Genomic DNA, 18,733 nt, shown 5'->3' with positions numbered 1-18,733 from the left:
ATTTTAAGATAAAAGAACGATCATAACTTGTTTAACACAAATTTTGAACTATTGACCTAGTTCGGTTTTTGTACTCTACATGTTCGAACAAATATTCAATATTAACTAAAATTAGTATAAAAAGACGAAGTCAAAACGAGCATAGATTAGTTAATATCAAGGATATATTATCAAACTCAAGATTAGATCTTTAATCCCTTCAAACTCCATGTACCGTGAAAAGAAAAACAAAACAAAACAAAAATAGTATTCAAACTTGGAAAGAATAAAATTATAGTGCAAGATATGGAAGGTAAAGAGTCAAAAATGAGTTTCAAAGAGTCACCATCTCTAAGAAAAATGGACAACATGAAAAGCACTGAAAACCAGGAAAAATCAGCAATCTTTGATTATGAAAAAAACCCACAAATCAAATTAAAAAGAAAAAGAAACAGTTGGCTCAATTCCCATTAACAAGGCCAGTGTCTTCCTCCTCAGTTGGATCCAAAAAGCTACCATTATAATATTTCCTTCATTTTTTTCACTCACTGAATGATATATAAAGCGACTGTTACTTCAATCCCCTGTTTTAGATTCAAGATATTGGGTTTCAATGTAAATATTTCCAAACAATCTTTTTACAGATTTTGGATTTTTGGGTCAGTTTTTTTTTTTTTTTTTTTTTTTTTTTTTTTTTTTTTTTTTGTGCATAGCTACCTGAAATCCATTTCAAAACGGATGTTTCGATTTGTTTTTGGGTTATTTTCACCAAACACAGCTCTGGGTTTTTTCATTACATTGCTTTCTTCTCACTGTTCTTCGTGGGTTTGTTCTTGCTTCAAGTTATAATTTCCCAATTTCAATCCTTTTTTTTTTTAATTTCGTTTTCATCTGTTTCTTGTTCATTTATCGATGTCGAATAAATAACTTTGTCGTCATTCGAGGAAGTGAGATTGGGTTTTTGAGTTCGTATGGGATGGAGGAGGTTCTGATTCTTCTGCTGGTGATTTTTTGTCTCTTCATTGGTGCTAATGCTTCTGAGCTTGTGGAAATTGCTGGTAAATTTCTTCATTAATTCACATTTGAAATTTTGATATCTGGGTATAGCTGAGATTTGAATGAACTGCTCAGCCATCTGATTTCATTGACTGATTTAGTGCTGTTGTTATTGTCTCATGTGTAATTTCCTTAACTGGGTTTAGAGTTTTCTTCTATGTTAGTGCATTGTCTTCAGTTGATATCTCCACTCAACCATTGAGATTCTGAGCTATTTGTTGTTCTCAGTTCATTGATTTGTTCTAAATTTGTGGTGGTATGGTTTGGCTAATTCTTATGTTAATAGGATTCAGAAACTCTCCACCCCCTTCAACTTTTTCTGCATTTCCTCCAGTTTTAAGATTCAGCAACATTAATGGACCAAGCTCAGTGCCTCAGCAAAATGGTAAGTCCATAAACTTGGTTACTTCTAGACTGCTGTTTCTTTAACTTGTAATATAAAAATTTTCATTCTGACAATGTAGAGTCAACTGAGCTACTACCGGTTATGTACCCATCAGTTGCTTCAGGTCCTTTGCCTGATACAATCAAAGGGTTTATACCGTCCGCTTCACCTCGTGCTCTGACTGAGTCACCACCATTTAATAGTATGCCTCAGCCACTTTTACCAGTTCAACCAAATGCTCCATCGATTTCACCAAGTGCACCAGAGCCAGGAGGTAAAGCATCGTGAATGAATCTCCTCTGTCAATGGTGTCCTGTATTTTCCATGTGAGGTTGATTCATAATTTCCTTAACTGTAATCCACAGGCTCAGCTGTATCATCTGCAAATTCTCCACATTATCCTCCAGCAAGTCCCTTGCCACATGAGCAAACAAATACTTCATCAAATGTAGCTCCAACCCCTGAGCCCATTTCTCCAGGTTCCACTTGCTCCATCTATTTATTCAAAGTTCTTACAACGTCCCCAAAAATTAGCTGATTGTTGGTTTGCCTTCCCTTTTACTATCTGAAATTTCTTTTCCTTGTCTCCTCATATTCGAACCATTGCCATATCGACTTGCAATGGCAGCAAGCAAGTTGCCTAAGAACTCACCGGTTAGTCATCCGGTATTTCCTGAAAGACCTCCATCCATATTACCAGGTGAATTCTGTTCGTGCTCTTATCCCAATTTCTAGTTTTTTACAACACAGTAAGAATTTATACCAGGTGAATTCTTTAGTCCTAATAGCTAGGAAAACAAACAATTTGACACCAGAGCACAGGAAAAGACTATTCTCCTTGACAATTTAGTAAACTACTGAAGATTTTATTCAAACTATGTAAAATAATGGAAAAAGTAACAATTGTGGTCTCGATCTTAGTTTAAAATTTCATTGATCATGGAGTATTTTCATATCTTATATATATATTAAAAAAAATCTGATCTACTTTGAAATTCTTTGTTTGGTTGGTCTAATTTGATGTTCCAGAGCCCGATATCTCTCCAGCAATAGCTATTTCCCCAAAAGCTGGTCACAAAAAGAGATTAGAAGCACCAGCAGCCACACCTTATAATGCACTTCCCAAGTATACGCCACCAGTGAATCATTCCCCAGAAGAAGGTACTATGAAAAAAGTGTATTCCAGTTAAATTGCTCCTGAAGAAAGAAACTTCCTCCCTTGTGCTTACTTTCTAGTTCTTTTTTATGAAGCTCCTTCCAGTCACAATGACATAGGACATTCTCAACAACCACCGATCCTTACACCGCAAAAAGCTCCATTTCATAGTGTAAATCTTTCTCCAACTTCTCCTCCTTTGCCCTCAAATTATAAGCATCCCAGAAGCAAGAATCATATCAGTCATGCACCTGCACCATCATATCCAATTTCCTCCCACACGACGAAAGCACCGGGTACTGGTTTAACCTGCATTTGGCCCATGTCACAACTATTTTCAGTCTTGGTCTACCTGACATTAAAGGCCATTGAATTTGTTTACCCCTTGGTTTAATATCACAGGTCCAGTTATTTCTACAGCACAACATTCGCCAGGAAGAAGACACCATTCTCCACCTCCAAAATCAGGTACTTGATGTATAAATATCCTTAGAAAATTGTATAAAATCAAGAATGAGAAAATGACCAATGTGGCTGCGTCCTTTCTTCCTGTGCAGAACCTTCGCCAATATCTCCTTCACATTATGCTCCTCCACCTCTTTCGACTCATGTTTCACCTTCTCCTTCACCACACCAAAAAACATCTGGGCATACTAGAAGTAAGAACATTGTTTAACTCGAATAAGTGTTCTTTCACATAATTAACAATGTAAAAGACTTGACTTTCTTGTTTTTTCTTTCCATTTTCAGGACATTTTTATCCTCCTAAAGCTTCCCCATCGAAACATTCAGCAAAAAGCCCGAAGATGTCACCAATTCATACGTTGCCTCCTCCACCTCCCAATGAAGGTATACATATACTCAAATTCTTTCTCATCAAAATTACAGATGGAGGAAATTAGTATTCAAAAACACATTTGTTCAATTTGCTTTTGTAGATTGTTTTACTACCCAGTGCATCGAGCCATATACAAATACTCCCCCAGGATCTCCCTGTGGATGTGTTTGGCCGATGCAAATTGGACTTCGCCTCAGTGTTTCGCTATATACATTCTTCCCTCTGGTCTCAGAGCTGGCAGCGGAAATTGCTGCTGGGGTGTTTGTAAAGCAAAGCCAAGTTCGCATCATTGGAGCCAATGCAGCTAACCAGCAACCGGATAAGACTGTTATTCTTATTGACTTAGTACCACTGGGCGAAAAATTTGACAATACTACAGCCTTTTTAACTTATCAAAGGTTTTGGCATAAGAAGGTTTCGATCAAAGCTTCCTATTTTGGGAACTATGAAGTATTATATGTTCGATATCCAGGTTTACCTCAATCACCTCCTTCTGGAGACTCAGGACTAGATAACGAGCCTTATTTCGGTAATAGTAATGACGCGAGGGCAGTAAAACCAATTGGTGTTGATGTGCAGAACAGACAGCACAAAGATAGGCTAAGTGGTGGTATGATTGCCATTGTTGCCCTATCAACTACTGTTGCCGTGGTCTTATGTGTTGCAACTGCTTGGATTTTACTCTTCAAACGTAATGATGGCCTTTGTCAGCCAAAACCAACTCCACATGTTTCGTTATCCTCCCTCAATAAGCCATCAGGTAATTTGGATTGCCTACTTATGTTACCCCGGAAAAGGCGGATCTTTTGCAACATTATTTTATTGCATTTGTTAGCTATTTTCTAAGTTTAAGAGTCTTGCAGGTGCTGGTGGATCAGTTATGGCAACCATGCCTAGTTCTGCCTCTTTATCCATTGGATCTAGCATTGCCCCATATTCAGGATCAGCCAAGACATTCAGTGCCTCTGACATTGAGAGAGCCACCAATAATTTTGATCCTTCAAGAATATTGGGAGAGGGGGGCTTTGGACGTGTCTATAGAGGCATTCTCGAAGATGGTACTGAAGTAGCAGTCAAAGTTCTCAAGAGAGATGATCTTCAGGGTGGTCGAGAATTCTTGGCTGAAGTCGAAATGCTTAGTCGTCTCCACCATAGAAATTTGGTTAAGTTGATTGGAATATGTACTGAGGAACGTAGCCGCTCCCTGGTGTATGAACTTATTCCAAATGGCAGTGTGGAATCTCACTTGCATGGTAAGAAAATGATCTTCATTTGTTTCCTGGGTAGTTTAAGCAGCGTGATTGTATTGTAATGCACCAATATGAAGCCAATACAATTTTCATATACCTGGTATTGTTTTGTTTTTCTTTGATCTTTGCTATCAGGTGTTGATAAGGAAACTGCCCCACTTGATTGGGAAGCCCGGATCAAGATAGCACTCGGCGCTGCTAGGGGTTTATCCTATCTACATGAGGATTCAAGTCCTAGGGTCATACATCGAGACTTCAAATCCAGCAATATCTTGTTAGAACATGATTTTACACCAAAAGTTTCTGACTTTGGATTGGCAAGAACTGCAATGGATGAGGAAAGTAGACACATATCAACACGTGTCATGGGAACTTTCGGGTATTAAATTCCTACCATTTTGATGTTATTTTGTTAAGTGCTTTTAGATTTAACCCTGCACGTACACTTAAGACCTAAGGATCCATACTTTTCTATTACGTATACAGGTTTTCTCAGCTTGAGCCTATAAAAAAATTACAATTTACAACTGCTATTAAATTAAACTAGGCTAAGATTTTGACGTTTACATAGACTTAAGAAGCAACTTTTGGTGTGTACATAAGGTTGCTAGCATCCTTAGAATCATTAATAGACGTTGAATATTTGCCTGAATTATGTAAACTTGATTACCTTAAAATCTTAGAGTGAAAGTTTGTTCTTGATTTTAACTTGACATATCCTCACCAACTTGTGGAAACAAAGAATATTGAACCCCAACTGTTGTACAATAACAATCTCATGCATTTTTTTCTGCTTGTTTTTGTATTTATCCCTTTTCTTACACAAGTTATACTCTCCCTGGTATACTCAGGTATGTAGCGCCAGAATATGCAATGACTGGTCATCTACTTGTGAAGAGTGATGTTTATAGCTACGGAGTTGTTCTTCTTGAGTTACTAACTGGGAGGAAACCAGTAGATATGTCGCAACCTCCGGGTGAAGAAAATCTGGTTTCTTGGGCTCGTCCTCTACTCACAAGCAAAGAAGGCCTAGATGTTATTATTGACAAATCACTAGATTCTAATGTTCCTTTCGAAAATATTGCTAAAGTAGCAGCCATTGCTTCAATGTGTGTGCAACCAGAGGTGTCACATCGACCTTTCATGGGAGAGGTAGTTCAAGCATTGAAACTAGTTTGCAACCAATGCAACACAACTCAAGAAACAAGCTCACATCCTGGTTCAAGCCCAGAGAGTTCAACTATCGATACGAATGATGATGAAGCATCAAGTTCAAGATACATGCTAGACTTTTTTCATAGTGAATATTTAGTACCTAACTCAATTCCAGGTCTAGATAGCATCGATACACATCTCTCAATATCAGACCTGTTAAATACTTCGATCGATAACGGGAAACAAGAATCTAGATCACTTGAAAGATGCTTCAGTTCTAGTCCTCATAGAATCAGAAAAGGTGAGAGGAATTTTTGGCAAAGAATGAAAAGATACTCAGGAAGTAGCATAAGTGAACATGGCATGCCTACTAAAGCATGGTCATAAGTGAAGATGGTATGCCTATTAAAACATGGTCAGGTTCTACTTAACACATTAACACACCCTTCCACATCTTTCGATTTCGAAGTCGACTCCTTTCAGTCCAATCCTCCCTAAGATGAACGATACATACTAATCTCAAATTCTCGACTAACTGGCTTACAAAATAGCTTGGCAGAGCTACTTGCAACAACTTGTTGGGATTGCTGAGCAAAAGTTCAATAATTTGAGTGATGAATTGGGTCATACAAGAACAGTTGTCCTCTTGAGTTTCTTTTTTCTTTTTTTCTTGGTCAAAATTTTCAGAAGTTGGTGTTGCAGAATAAATCATTAGAGTGAAGAGAATACTGTAAATTTCGAAGTTGTTTTCTTTTTTGTTTTTTTCAATCGGATCAATCAGTATATAGAACACTTTGCATCAAGAAAAAGACAGACTATTAGCATTCCCCTAACCCTCTTTTTTCAAATGAAACATATTGATTAGATCCTAAATAATTTGAAATCCATTTTCGAGTCAAAATAGCTTCTAAGATATATTTTAAACCATTTGTATCGAATTCAAATAAAAAGTCTTTTAGAAAATATATTTTTCAAACAAAATCGATTCAAAAAATAAAAATGAACCAAAATTAAAAAGTACACCTCACATTAATATTCTTTAATATTTTGATACAAGCTAGTTATTGCTAGCCTGTTGAAAAAAATTAAACTTTAACCAAAGGGTTTTCAGAGGATAAACATTGGAAAATTCAAAATATGAATAAGAGAACATGTTATAATGATCCATTGCATTCATAATCTTTCAAGACCATATGCCACAAAGTTTAATTTTGATTATTGAACTTCAAACATGGATATGCAATTAACAATTCCCAGCTGAATCCAAAGAATAATAATTAACAGATGAAATATGGTTTCAAATTTACCTAATAAACTGAATAAAAACCAATGAAGAATGATACAAGTCACACAGACACCTCGTCCTCAAATTTATGATAAAGTTCAACCAAAATAAATATCAAAATGCAAAAAAAGAACAATGAGATGAGAGATTTAGATATATATATATATATATATATTAAGATTCAAATCAATGAAAGCTCAAAATTCGATTTTGTAGAACAACTCAGAATCACAACTCTACTGGTGAACTCAAAAGCACATGCAAAATAAAAATGTTGCTATACAGTCAGAATTTTCCAATATTCAGTGCTAGTTTTCTAGCAATTTAAAGGACTTGCTAAATTAGTAGGATCAAGCAATAATAAGAAATGCTCGATTCCCAAACAGAAGTTCGAATCCTCTAACCTGATATACCCATACATATGTTGAACTCAAAAAGGTAATTGAAATGCAGAATAATAAACAAGTTTTCAGGCCAAATTCCAAGAATCCATGCTACAAGTAATCCAGGGAAGAGCATTCAATTTGAAGGTGCGACAATGGGTCATATTCACTCTACGACTATAAACTCTATAAATGGTAGAGGGAGAGAGAAAGAGAGAGAGCCTGCGCCGAATATTTGTAGTAGTTGCACACAAAAAAAAAAAAAAAAAAAAAAAAAAAAAAGAATGGAACAAAGAAGATAGGACTAGAATTTGAAACCTAATACTACAAACACAACATCTACAATAACCTAATATGTCTGAACAGAAAAACACATGGGTAGAATACTTTACGAAGCTCTCAAGGCTTTGCAGCACATTCAATTACATGAGATTTGAACTTTTCAAGCTCAGCTAACACCTCTTCTTCTGGCCTATAAATTAGGTCACTCATGCGCCAAATCTGCAATTTCACGAGCAAATTAGTATCCCTCCAACCCCAAAACTTAAAACAAAAACCAATCACATGAACTATAGGCAACCTAGTGAAATAAAGGTTAGGGGTTACTCTCTTTTTTAGTATGCATTTGTATTCTTTCATTTATTCACAATGAAAGTGTTAGGTACTTAGATATTCAGTTTTGTGTTGGTTAAGGGGTGTAAGGCTGAGTGATTGGATAGATAGGGAGTTACTAGTAGTTATAGTATAATGATGATTACTACTTGTTATAAATAGAGGAAGGGTAAGTGAGTTAGGGGGAGGTTGTTTTGTGGATTGATCTAGGCTTGGGTGAAAGTACTAGAGGAAGGTTCCAAGTGCCTTATACTTGGGTTTATCTTGTATTTCGTTAGTTATATTTCATTATATTCAGATCCTGTTCCTGTTAGGAAGTATCCTAACACAAAGAGTTAATAAGCTCACAACCCTCGTACTTGCTTAATGGGTGTAAAGTCTTCTGGTTTGCTAACTTATTTCTTCATTTCCCATGTTCATAAACCATACAAATCTATTTATCTTGAGAGAGAGAGAAAGTGAGAGAGGCAGACCTGCAAAGTCCCTCCTCCACCAGTTGTATCACAATCGTCAGACACACTCACAACAGTCCATGGATCAGCTGCATTCCAATGGAAGTCAACGACTTTATCCCTGGATGAAGCCAGAAGGTCAGATCAGTGGGAAGGACAATCAAATAAAGATCAAATTTCCATCACCCTACAAATACATAATACTAACCCCAAATGCAAACTTTAAAACCAAAAAGAAAAAAAGAAAAAAAAAGAAGTCCCTTATCTTTTTTCATTTTCATGCATATCAACTATCAAGAAAGGAAACAATACAAAACCTGTGCCCAGCATGCTGGAAAAATAAACCGGGAGGAGCAGCAGGCGTTCTTGTAGCACGCTCTGTCTTTTTACCAACCTGGAATATATATTATATATGTGCTGAGATCACAAAACATTATAATCTATACTAAAACAACCAATAAAAATCCAAAGACAAATTAGACAGACGTCGTAATACTATACCTTATCATAATCCCAAATATTTAACAGCCCATCTTCTGCTGAACTTCCAAAGACAGATGATTTATCTGGGGACCACTGAACAAAAATACATGAACCATATCATACAGTCATTACATCTTACAACTAACACGCTCTAAATAAAGAGCGGTAGTGAGATAAGCAAATAGTGGTAGTGAAATGAGCAAATATAGTGTAGTGCCCATTTGAATCCGCTTTCTAAGTGCTTAAAAGAAGGGTTTCTGAGAGAAAGAAAAAAAAAGTACTTTTAAGCGCTTGGAAAGGCAATCCAAACAACCCAAAATTAAACTACTTAAAAAACAAAAAGAATACCTGAACACAAAGAACAGCTGCTTTGTGGCCCTCAAATTTATAGATCGGCGAGCCAACGCCATTAGAAGTGAGATTCCGACGATCAAACAAACGAATAGAATTATCTGCTGACCTGAAGAGAAATTTGTGCCAAATGTAACCATGTATTCCACTGCAATATCTATAAGATGATGAGACCAAACTAAATGCTACACAAAATCTAATCTAATTAAGTAGGGGAAAATAGCAGTAAGACCACTGTGCTACTTATTATTTCTTCTCACTCTCCGTCTCTGTATATTTTTCTCTTTTTTGTATGAATATATAAGACAATTTTCCATGAAACATTAATGAGAAAAAAAGTACTAAAACTTACCCTGTTATTATAAGATTGTCATCATGGGGATTCCAATCAACACAATGAAGATCAGCATTATGTGCCTTTTCGACCTGTCAATCAGAAAGGACTAGAATGAATAAAAGAATTTCCAAAAATATGCGCTCTGATTATAAAAGCATCGAGGGCGGAATTAAATTGTAGGATATCCATTTCATCTTGCAGGGTAAATCTCCTACACAATACTTGAAAGTTGAAATGAACAAAAAAAAAAACAATCGCTACTACAAACAAACACCATGGAAATCTCAGCCTGTCACCATAAAAAACACAGAATATTACTCATAATGGGAGAATAATAAGTTTCTAGTTCTGTCAAATGTACACTCTTAACACAACATATTTCAACTTCCAAATTATCCGACAAGGATAACCCCTTGTTACAGAGAAAATTAAACATGAGAAGTACGACCTTGACAGCGGGGCTTGAGCCAGTACGGGCATCCCATAATATTAGGCAAGAATCATCTCCAACACTGCAAAACTCCTGTGCACTAAAGAAGGCAAAAAAGGGAAGTTGCTGGTTAAACTTGGAAAAGAAACTACTAAAAATTGAATTCCATCCAGTCAAGTGAAATAAAAACAGACGTACATGGAAATGAAGACACAGTTAAATACTCCTCATTTTTTGTGAGGGGTGTTAAGAAACAACTTCACAGATGGTGCAACAGGGGAAGACCTAAATATAAAGATTACAAGAGACCTCTTCATCTAGGAAGAAGGGAAGTATAGCTAAAGTGAAAAGAGGATACCAAGTCACAACCAAATTAAAGCATCAAAAAAATTTATAACGGGTGCGATCTTTAACTAAGAAGATTAAAAGATAAAAAATTTTATTGTTCTTTTTAAAACTATTTTCAGTGTTGTGAAGACAGTATACCGTAAACATTATTCTCTAATCAATAGTTTATACATAGCATAATCAAGAACACTTCTTTTAACCGCAAACCAATCCTCATCCCCCAGGCAAAACCCTACACTTCAAAACCTCTCATCTTGGTTGAACCAAATAAACCAGCCCCAACTAGAAATTAATTGTCTACTCTACATCTAATCAAAATATCTTTTTGAATAAAAATGGTTTTATATTCCATGTCCGTACGTCCATATATAGATAATGCTCAAAATAAAAAAGTGAATGACTTGTAATTCAGAACTAAGATATTACTTGGATGGACAGAAGGTCACATCTTCAACGGTATCCTCGTGTCCATGGTAAACTCCTCGTGGCCCAATAGAAGGGCCATCAGAAGCTTTATCATTTGCCTCTCCAGGCTTCTTTATGATAGATCCTCCAGATCCTGGTGATTTTGAAGCACCAGCCTCTGTGGCAGAAGTTGTTATGTGGTCCTGGATACTCCATAAAACGACTAATTTGTCCTTCCCTGCCAAAAGATTAAATAGCATCTAAGAAACAGAACCCCACACACGAGAATCCAAACCATAAGATAGTCATAAAATCCACTACAGCAAAAAAGAAGAAGAAGAAGAAGAAGAAGATAGGTTTCGTAAAAGATAACAAAAGTAATTTGATATCTACATCTGAAACAGTGCTAGAGTTGAGCATAACTTTCCAGATTGAATCTAATTAGCAGGACCAATTTAAGGAGAGAAAAAGATTGGAAGGCTTTCAACCTCCAGAGAGAACATAAGGTTCAGTGGGGCACATTGCTAGAGCAAACTCGGCATTTTCTTGATGACCAGTCAGGATCTGCAAATTGACAGTAAATTAACACAAGATTGCAAAACAAGCAAGTTTAGAATGTCCATGTTACAAACACCAGAAGAATTTATCTTTTGCCCCATGTAACAAACACCAGAAGAATTTATCTTTTGATCAGGTTAAAATCTGTTAAGACATGCCAATTACACCTAAAAAGTCTTGCAGACTTATCAATGACCTGTCACAGTCTACCAACCAGACTGTGAATCCACCTCGCCTCAGGATAATGATTTTTTAAAATATTTCCCCCATCAGATTAAAACTATGAAATGCTTTGACCTTTTACATTCACAAGAAAATAAGCACAGCCTATTGTTCAACCAGGATGACAACATTAAACAGTACGGAAATTAATTAAACTTAGTTGGACATATGGACATCCTATTGTTCAACGGGAATACACTTAACCTCACCAAGCCAAGCACATAATCTACGTCCAAGAGTGCAACAATTTCAGATGGTCACAAAATCTACAAGTATAGAATGTTTGAGTCTCTCTATGTTTCTCTTAAAACCATATATATATCTAGTACTTCAATGAGAGTGATAAAACAATGTTGTATAAAGAACATCTTCTATCATAACAGCTATTCTCAAAAAAACATCCTAATAATGCAGAGCCAAGGAAATGATGATTAGTTTCGCTTTAGTGCAAGACATACTCCAACATCAGTGTTATGTATTCCAACAAGGTTGTAATCAGAGGGTAGATATCAACAGATATATACACCAAAGTTTTAAGATATAGCAACAAGAATAGGACAACAAAGAACATGTTGACTACTTGAGGTTTTAACAGAATTACCAAATCTGGGCGAGAATTTGTGGCACCAAGGACAGCATGACGGTTAGGTTGTGCCTCAACATCCCATATGAGGACCTAGATGTTGAATACCAAGGAGAGTTAGACCAATATTTGTTGAATGTGCCAAAGACATAAAATTTCCAATTCGAATACAGCAAGAGTTAAAATTAACAGCACATACATCTGGACTATCAGTGTGTGTGGCAACAATTCGAGAATTCTGGGGAAGTTCCCTAATTCTGTTAACCTGGGAAAATATATAACAAAGGCCATTAGAAAAAGAACAATTTTAAAACAACTCTTCATTTTACATCATTTTCAACTTCCAACCAAACGATAACTATCCCAAAAAAATATATATAAAAATTTTCATGATTGAGAAGAAAGACCTTCAAATGGGAAAAAATAATGTAAGAATAACCACATGAAAATATAGAAGGAATGCATGAAGAGATCAACCAGCGTATATGAAGATGAACTTCACTATATCTAATGTTTTCATATGTTTTATACTTCATTGTTTGAGAAGTTGCAAAGACATACCTCACCAGGGTGTATGATAGTCTTGTACTTCTTCACAAATGGTGAGCGTGCTTCTTCATTGAACTGAAAATATAATAACACATGACACATGAATTGAGTAGCAAGAAAAAAGAAGTCCATAGAGCTTTTAAACTTTGAGATTTATCAATCACCTGAGAAATGTGCTCTGCAGCTGCAACTCTAGGCTTCACAACTTCACAATTTGCAATAACCAGTGTATTTGGAACACTGCCATCAGTCTGATAACAAAGAACGAAAAAAAAAACACAAAAAGTAAACAACATTTACAGAACAATCTTCAACGTGATATAGCAACAGCTAGCTACACACCATAAGTAAACAATCCTCAGCCGCAATTCAGCATAATATTACATAGAGAAATAAACAATGTAGCCATTTCAACAAATCACTACGGTACTCACCTGTTCAGAAAGATAAAGTCGCTGTCGATTCTTATACGTAGCTTGCTCAAGCTGAGGACCCCACCTAGACCCAGAAAATCGTCAAACTCAAATCAAAGAAACACCATATACCCAACCCCCATCCCCACCAACTAGCTGTAGAAGTGAATGCAAGATAACATAAAAACCAATAAACACAATGCAACATGATAATTAACAATAACAACATAACCCACTCAATTTCACAAGCTCAAGTTCACAAAAAACGCGACAAATAGTAAAAACCCTAAAAAAAATTAACAGACGACAGATCCAATAATCCAAAGAAGAAGAACAAGAGAAGTAAGATAAAGAGCAAAAAGAAAACCCTAGAACCGAGAAAATAACCTACATTACAGTACAAAGCATAAGAAAGAAAGAGTTTAAGTAAGTAAAGTACCGGCAAGAGAGAGAAGGCCAAACGAGATTATGGTTAGCAAACCAGTCATAGAGAACAGGAACAAGAGACTTCCACTGAGTATAACGCTCATCAACGGAAGGTTGTTGTTGAGCTTTCATCTTCTTAGTTTGTTGTTCGTCCTTTTTCTCGTCCTTCGGCTTGGGTTTACGGCCTCTGGTTTCCTTCTTCTTCACAACAGGTGTCTGCTGCTGCGGCGGCGGCGGTGTCTGCTGCTGTTGAGGTGGTTGTTGTTGTTGTTGTTGTTGCTGCGGCTGAGAAGAGTCCATGGCTCACTGGAGTGGAGGTTGAGTCAGCGATTTTGGGTCTCTCTCTTCGGCTTAAGGAGACCCCACCGTAGGCTTGAAGAATTGAGGTTTGCAGTGATAAACTTAGACAGCAAAATATATTTTGGAAATGGATGAATGATGGTGATGATGGTCGTACTAATATCTACGGTTCATGATGGTGACACGTGTCGTAATCTCGTTAACTTGAAGCGATCCGTTTCTTTCCCTTTTGTCGTCTCCTCTTTTTGGATCCAATTAATTTGGATACTCATACAAAAAAAAACACTATTTCTTAAAATTGTTTTTGAATGTTGTAATTTAAATATTGCAAATTTAGAAGAAAACATTTTTATATACTTAATTTTTCTACTAAGTATAAATTTTATCAATTTTACTATTTCTTATTTTTTTTCCTGTAATTAAAATATTTATAAAATATAGTAAAATTTAAGATTCTATTAGTTACAGGAATAGAAATTGATATCACAGATTAAGAAAAATAAAAAGAAAATTCAATAGTTTTGTCATATTTAAAGTAAAGTGTTGTAGTAAAATTTTTTAGTACATTTATATTGAAACGTTTATAAATATAAAAAATTAATTTTTTAAATTAAATTATACGGTGGATAAGTTGTAATATATGTTTGTTTTCAAATATAACAAAATAAGTCAAAATATTTATAAAAATCTAACTACATATGATTACTATCATCTATTATGAATGAAAATGAAATTTTTTCTTATGTATAAATCTTTTAGTAATTTTGTCTTTTAAATAATTACCCTAAAATATATGATATTATAAAATAAAATTTACTAAGTAACCTTGAAATTATTTCAAATGACAAAATTTTGAAAATATTTAAAAATATAATAAAATATCAAAGTCCATGTTAGATAGATTGTGGTATTTTTTTTTAATATTTTATTCATGCTATAATTACTCTAAATTAATTAATAACAGTATATTCAAACTTAGAATATGGGGGATAAATCTCAATAATTTTATAGTTTATAAATGTAGTATTAAACATATTACTATAAGGGGCTTTTGAAAGTAGAATCCGTGTCACAGCATTTTTTAAATTCTAAAAGTATCAAATTTAAAATCAGTAAACCATCTAATAACCCTCTAATAGCCATTCGATAACCTTCATGGCCAATCATATTTGTCATGTTTGACATATGTAAAAAAAGATGTGATATGAACTTCTTTTTTTTGGTCATCTTATGCAATTTTCCTTATTATAATTCAATTCCTCAATTTATCGTCAAACACATAATTAAATATTAAAAACATGATATATGACTTTATTTTTATTAAATTCGTTGTTGTTATATTTTTGGTTTTTAGATTGTGTATCCAAATAAAGAGCTTAAACACATAATCTTATGTTTTTTTCTCTCTTTTATTTTATTAATAAACCGATAGATAATCTCAAAAGATCTTTTTTATAGATTTTTGTTTTGTGATCGTTGTGGTTGGGTTTAACTTAACCCGCAAAGAAGATTAGGTTAAAACCCTTCTTTAGTTGGGAAGAACTTAATGTGTGGGGTAGATAACTTCTTAAGGAAACAAGGGAAGGATGTAATTGAAAAATTAGAAATGATCACACCACCATTAAGGCTGGTGGTTGTAAACCAAACCAATCACCATTAACTATTCCCTAAACGGGCAACCTCAATAAAGAGAGGAAGGAATAATAATAAATAATAAACAAACAGAATATTCGAGTATTAGATTAATTATCGATTAAGAAAACACGGTAAAATATGAACAAAAAAAAAGAATGAGAAAGGACAACAAGAAGGACCATGTTTTCTAGTCGATGATACTAAAACAATCTCATCTCTATATAGTCATGCAGACTTTGGGTGACTCTGAGATCTTTGACAACTTTTAAAAGAAGAGGTAAAAAGGATAATAGTATTGCATTTTATAACCTACAGTTAAATATAGTGATTTCCATTTATCATCCCTCCTCTCTTTTCATCTTTTTTACAATATTTACTATTTACTAACCAAAGATAAATAATTTTCATCCTAAATTCAAAGTATTATTACTTAGACTAAAATAATAGTTTACACCTTAAACCCAAACTATTATAACTTAGACTAAAACCCTAACTATAGTAACTAACTCAATGGCTACAAAAGGGCTTGGTCAAATCAAGCTTCCCATTCTGATTAACAGAGATCTTAGGTCTTTTGGGAAGGATTTATGAAATACCAAAGCCCTCCCCAGAAGTAAAATGATAATAAGCTGATTTCTACATAATTGTAGATTTTTAGCAAAAAGCTGATTTCTTCAGCACTACCCATTTCTCAACCCTACAAAATTCCTTCAAACATATTGCATTTTATGAGTATAATGCTCAATAAAAATTCAAAAATGTTCATTCCTCATTGTTAAAAAAGAGCACCGTCTCTAGGAAGTAGTTCTATTACCAGCACCTTACATGTAGAACTGACCCTGCTAAATAAGAACAGATTCTCAAGATGTGCTTTCAATAGGTTAGACATAAACACCAGAAGCAAGCAACAAGAACAAGGATCCAAAACCCTGCAATAGATGACGACAACGTAAAACCCGTAAATATATAACATCAGGCTTTATGATTAAATCTAGCAATAACTAACAAGAGATGTACAATAATAGTCAATGTGAAAGTATGGAGTCCATGAAAAAAAATTGCATTCAGGATAAGAAAGATCAGTACCAAGAAAATGGAGGCAATTGTTCCTCGAGTGAGTTCCTTGGCCAGACTACGGTTTTTCCTGGAAGATGTAGCTTCATAGCTGCAAATGATATTCATTGTGGTTAGAACGACCACGAAACACAAGACTTCCTAAGCAGTGGTTTAAATAGCCAACCCAGTGCACGCTTAGGTTCAATGGGCAAGTCCAGCGCCTCAAGTAACACAAATCAAACAATACTCCATATAAAGCATCAGAGATATACAGTAAATTTAACTCTAAATGTGGCAGGATATTCATCAACTTCAAACCCGATTATCAAGTTCAATAACTTTTTCTTGACATAGATATCATCTTCAATATACAGTTAACTCGAGCATTAGTGTAGCAGGAAATTCACCAACTTCAACAACAGGCAATAGCAGCTGATCTGATTCATATCATAGTAAAAACGCCACATCTTCAATGGAAAATTATAATCGTAACTCGTAAGAGACTCACCACTCAACTAAAGGTCTGACAATTGACTTCCAATTAAATGTAAAAATCTATCACTACAAAATGATCAATGAACTCAAAGAGGCTGATAATAACCCTAGTAGTAGTTGCAGATCAAGAGGCAGACGCCTCATGGAATACATTAGGGACCAATTTGAAAACTGAATGGATGAACGTCAACACATTCGAATATAGGTTTCACAGCATGAATAGTACAAAAAGAGAGATACTTAATTTGACCGAGAAACTTCCGCAATCCCTCACTTCCAAATCCAAAGATTAAAGTATTCCATTGTAATTAAGGCGAATTAAGCAAGCAAAAACTCCCTAATCTACTTCTATAGAGCCAGCAAGAGAGAAAACCTACCATTTCGCGCTGAATAATTAAGATTAGCCAGATTTCATTTCGATAGAACAGATCCGATCAAACTTACATGAAAAAGGAAGCGGTAACGATGAGGCCAACAGAGATCATCAAGACGGCAAGGGTTGGGTACCAAGCTTCGGGAACGGGACTGGTAACAGGTTTCGGAGCCTGTAAAAGCATGATCCATGAATTTACAAAATGCAGAATGGTGAAGCCAATGAAATTCAAAAAGCATATTTGGGTCAAATTCAAATTCACTCACCATGAAATCCGGTTGAGGGGAAGAAAAATTGATTCCAAAGAGATCTCTCTAGTTCTATCGACACAAGGGAATTGAAAGTCCGAAGTCTCGCCCAGACCGAAGAATTATGGGAATGCAGTATTTTAGGGTTATTTTTGCTGAAACAAATAAAGCCCAAATTTTTACTATAAAATTGGGCTTTTGACCTTCTTTTTTTTCGATAATCTTAATTTTGTGTTGGAAAATTAGTAATGTTATTTGTCTAATTTTATAAAATAATGGAGGATTGCCCTTTGTTATATGCACAAAGAGCATGTTAATTACGAGTGAAAATTAAGTACGTGTGACATTAGTACTTTCACATGCCACGACTCATCTTTTTTTTCTTTGTATTTGTACTCCTCCTTTTTTCTTTGTGCTCGTTGTCATGTTCAGCTAGTTCAATATTATAGTGCTCTTACACGCCACACTTCTTCCTACCTTACTTCCACATGCTATTGTTTGCGACTTTGAAGCCTTAGTAATGATGTGAGGGACATTATGGATAATTAAGCATGTTGTTTGCACATTTACACAATGAAGAGGGTTATTCTTCAATATTTTAAAATTTTGGTGAAACTGACATGACATTTATGACACTCAATACAAATAACCATAAGTCGTGCTTATTTTGATTAAATGCTAAATTAAGTCCCTATTCTTTAAAAAAAACAAATGTTAAATTAAGCTAAACAGAAAGAGTAGGTACATGTGAAATGTTATATTCATGCAAACACGTCTCAACTATTTAATTGTGTTATATGTTATTTTCGACCAATAATTTCAAAATTTTAAATTCAAAAGAACAAACTAATAAGAGTAGAACCAAAAAATGATCGGCCACATGAGGATTAGAAAAATCTAAGAAACGGGTGGACGGGTCAAGGGAGCAAAGACCAAGAGGAAGAAGGGAGTTAAGCAGACCATACTATAT

The 18,733-nt window shown here is 35.0% G+C and overlaps 3 protein-coding genes across 3 annotated transcripts; 1 reads left to right on the top strand and 2 right to left on the bottom strand.

Moving 5' to 3' along the window:
• The first annotated feature begins 384 nt into the window (after positions 1–384).
• LOC103492328 (receptor-like serine/threonine-protein kinase ALE2) lies at positions 385–7,772 on the top strand. Its single transcript, XM_017045518.2, has 14 exons — positions 385–1,037; positions 1,322–1,420; positions 1,500–1,694; positions 1,786–1,899; positions 2,049–2,120; positions 2,450–2,581; positions 2,672–2,872; positions 2,979–3,044; positions 3,134–3,235; positions 3,327–3,425; positions 3,515–4,174; positions 4,278–4,667; positions 4,800–5,043; positions 5,516–7,772. Exons 1-14 carry the CDS (start codon positions 956–958, stop codon positions 6,204–6,206), a joined length of 3,147 nt encoding a protein of 1,048 aa, XP_016901007.1. The 5' UTR covers positions 385–955; the 3' UTR covers positions 6,207–7,772.
• Positions 7,544–14,067, bottom strand: LOC103492327 (WD-40 repeat-containing protein MSI4). Its single transcript, XM_008452635.3, has 15 exons — positions 13,670–14,067; positions 13,252–13,315; positions 12,982–13,068; positions 12,830–12,892; positions 12,468–12,533; positions 12,287–12,361; positions 11,394–11,469; positions 10,927–11,143; positions 10,171–10,252; positions 9,738–9,811; positions 9,383–9,494; positions 9,053–9,127; positions 8,869–8,945; positions 8,573–8,672; positions 7,544–7,988 (listed from the first exon to the last, which is right to left on the bottom strand). Exons 1-15 carry the CDS (start codon positions 13,954–13,956, stop codon positions 7,887–7,889), a joined length of 1,557 nt encoding a protein of 518 aa, XP_008450857.1. The 5' UTR covers positions 13,957–14,067; the 3' UTR covers positions 7,544–7,886.
• Positions 14,068–16,296: 2,229 nt separating this feature from the next.
• LOC103492326 (uncharacterized) lies at positions 16,297–17,948 on the bottom strand. The gene is made up of 4 exons (XM_008452634.3): positions 17,782–17,948; positions 17,587–17,687; positions 16,678–16,756; positions 16,297–16,520 (listed from the first exon to the last, which is right to left on the bottom strand). Exons 1-4 carry the CDS (start codon positions 17,782–17,784, stop codon positions 16,473–16,475), a joined length of 231 nt encoding a protein of 76 aa, XP_008450856.1. The 5' UTR covers positions 17,785–17,948; the 3' UTR covers positions 16,297–16,472.
• Positions 17,949–18,733: the final 785 nt, after the last annotated feature.

This window comes from Cucumis melo, chromosome 2 (assembly GCF_025177605.1).
Source record: "Cucumis melo cultivar AY chromosome 2, USDA_Cmelo_AY_1.0, whole genome shotgun sequence".
NCBI classification, from domain to species: domain Eukaryota; kingdom Viridiplantae; phylum Streptophyta; class Magnoliopsida; order Cucurbitales; family Cucurbitaceae; genus Cucumis; species Cucumis melo.
This window is presented reverse-complemented; position numbering and strand designations above follow the sequence as displayed.

Excerpts from the sequence above, each read along its gene's own strand:
- LOC103492328 (XM_017045518.2), top strand. The coding sequence starts at position 956 with ATGGAGGAGGTTCTGATTCTTCTGCTGGTGATTTTTTGTCTCTTCATT. Across the intron at positions 3,236-3,326 it reads AACATCTGGGCATACTAGAA|GACATTTTTATCCTCCTAAA; the intron begins GTAAGAACATTG and ends TTCCATTTTCAG. Across the intron at positions 4,668-4,799 it reads TGTGGAATCTCACTTGCATG|GTGTTGATAAGGAAACTGCC; the intron begins GTAAGAAAATGA and ends CTTTGCTATCAG.
- LOC103492327 (XM_008452635.3), bottom strand. The coding sequence starts at position 13,956 with ATGGACTCTTCTCAGCCGCAGCAACAACAACAACAACAACAACCACCT. Across the intron at positions 12,534-12,829 it reads CTATCATACACCCTGGTGAG|GTTAACAGAATTAGGGAACT; the intron begins GTATGTCTTTGC and ends ATATTTTCCCAG. Across the intron at positions 9,128-9,382 it reads CAGCTGTTCTTTGTGTTCAG|TGGTCCCCAGATAAATCATC; the intron begins GTATTCTTTTTG and ends ATTTTTGTTCAG.
- LOC103492326 (XM_008452634.3), bottom strand. Across the intron at positions 16,757-17,586 it reads GTTACCGCTTCCTTTTTCAT|CTATGAAGCTACATCTTCCA; the intron begins GTAAGTTTGATC and ends TATCATTTGCAG. Across the intron at positions 16,521-16,677 it reads CAATTGCCTCCATTTTCTTG|GGTTTTGGATCCTTGTTCTT; the intron begins GTACTGATCTTT and ends CATCTATTGCAG.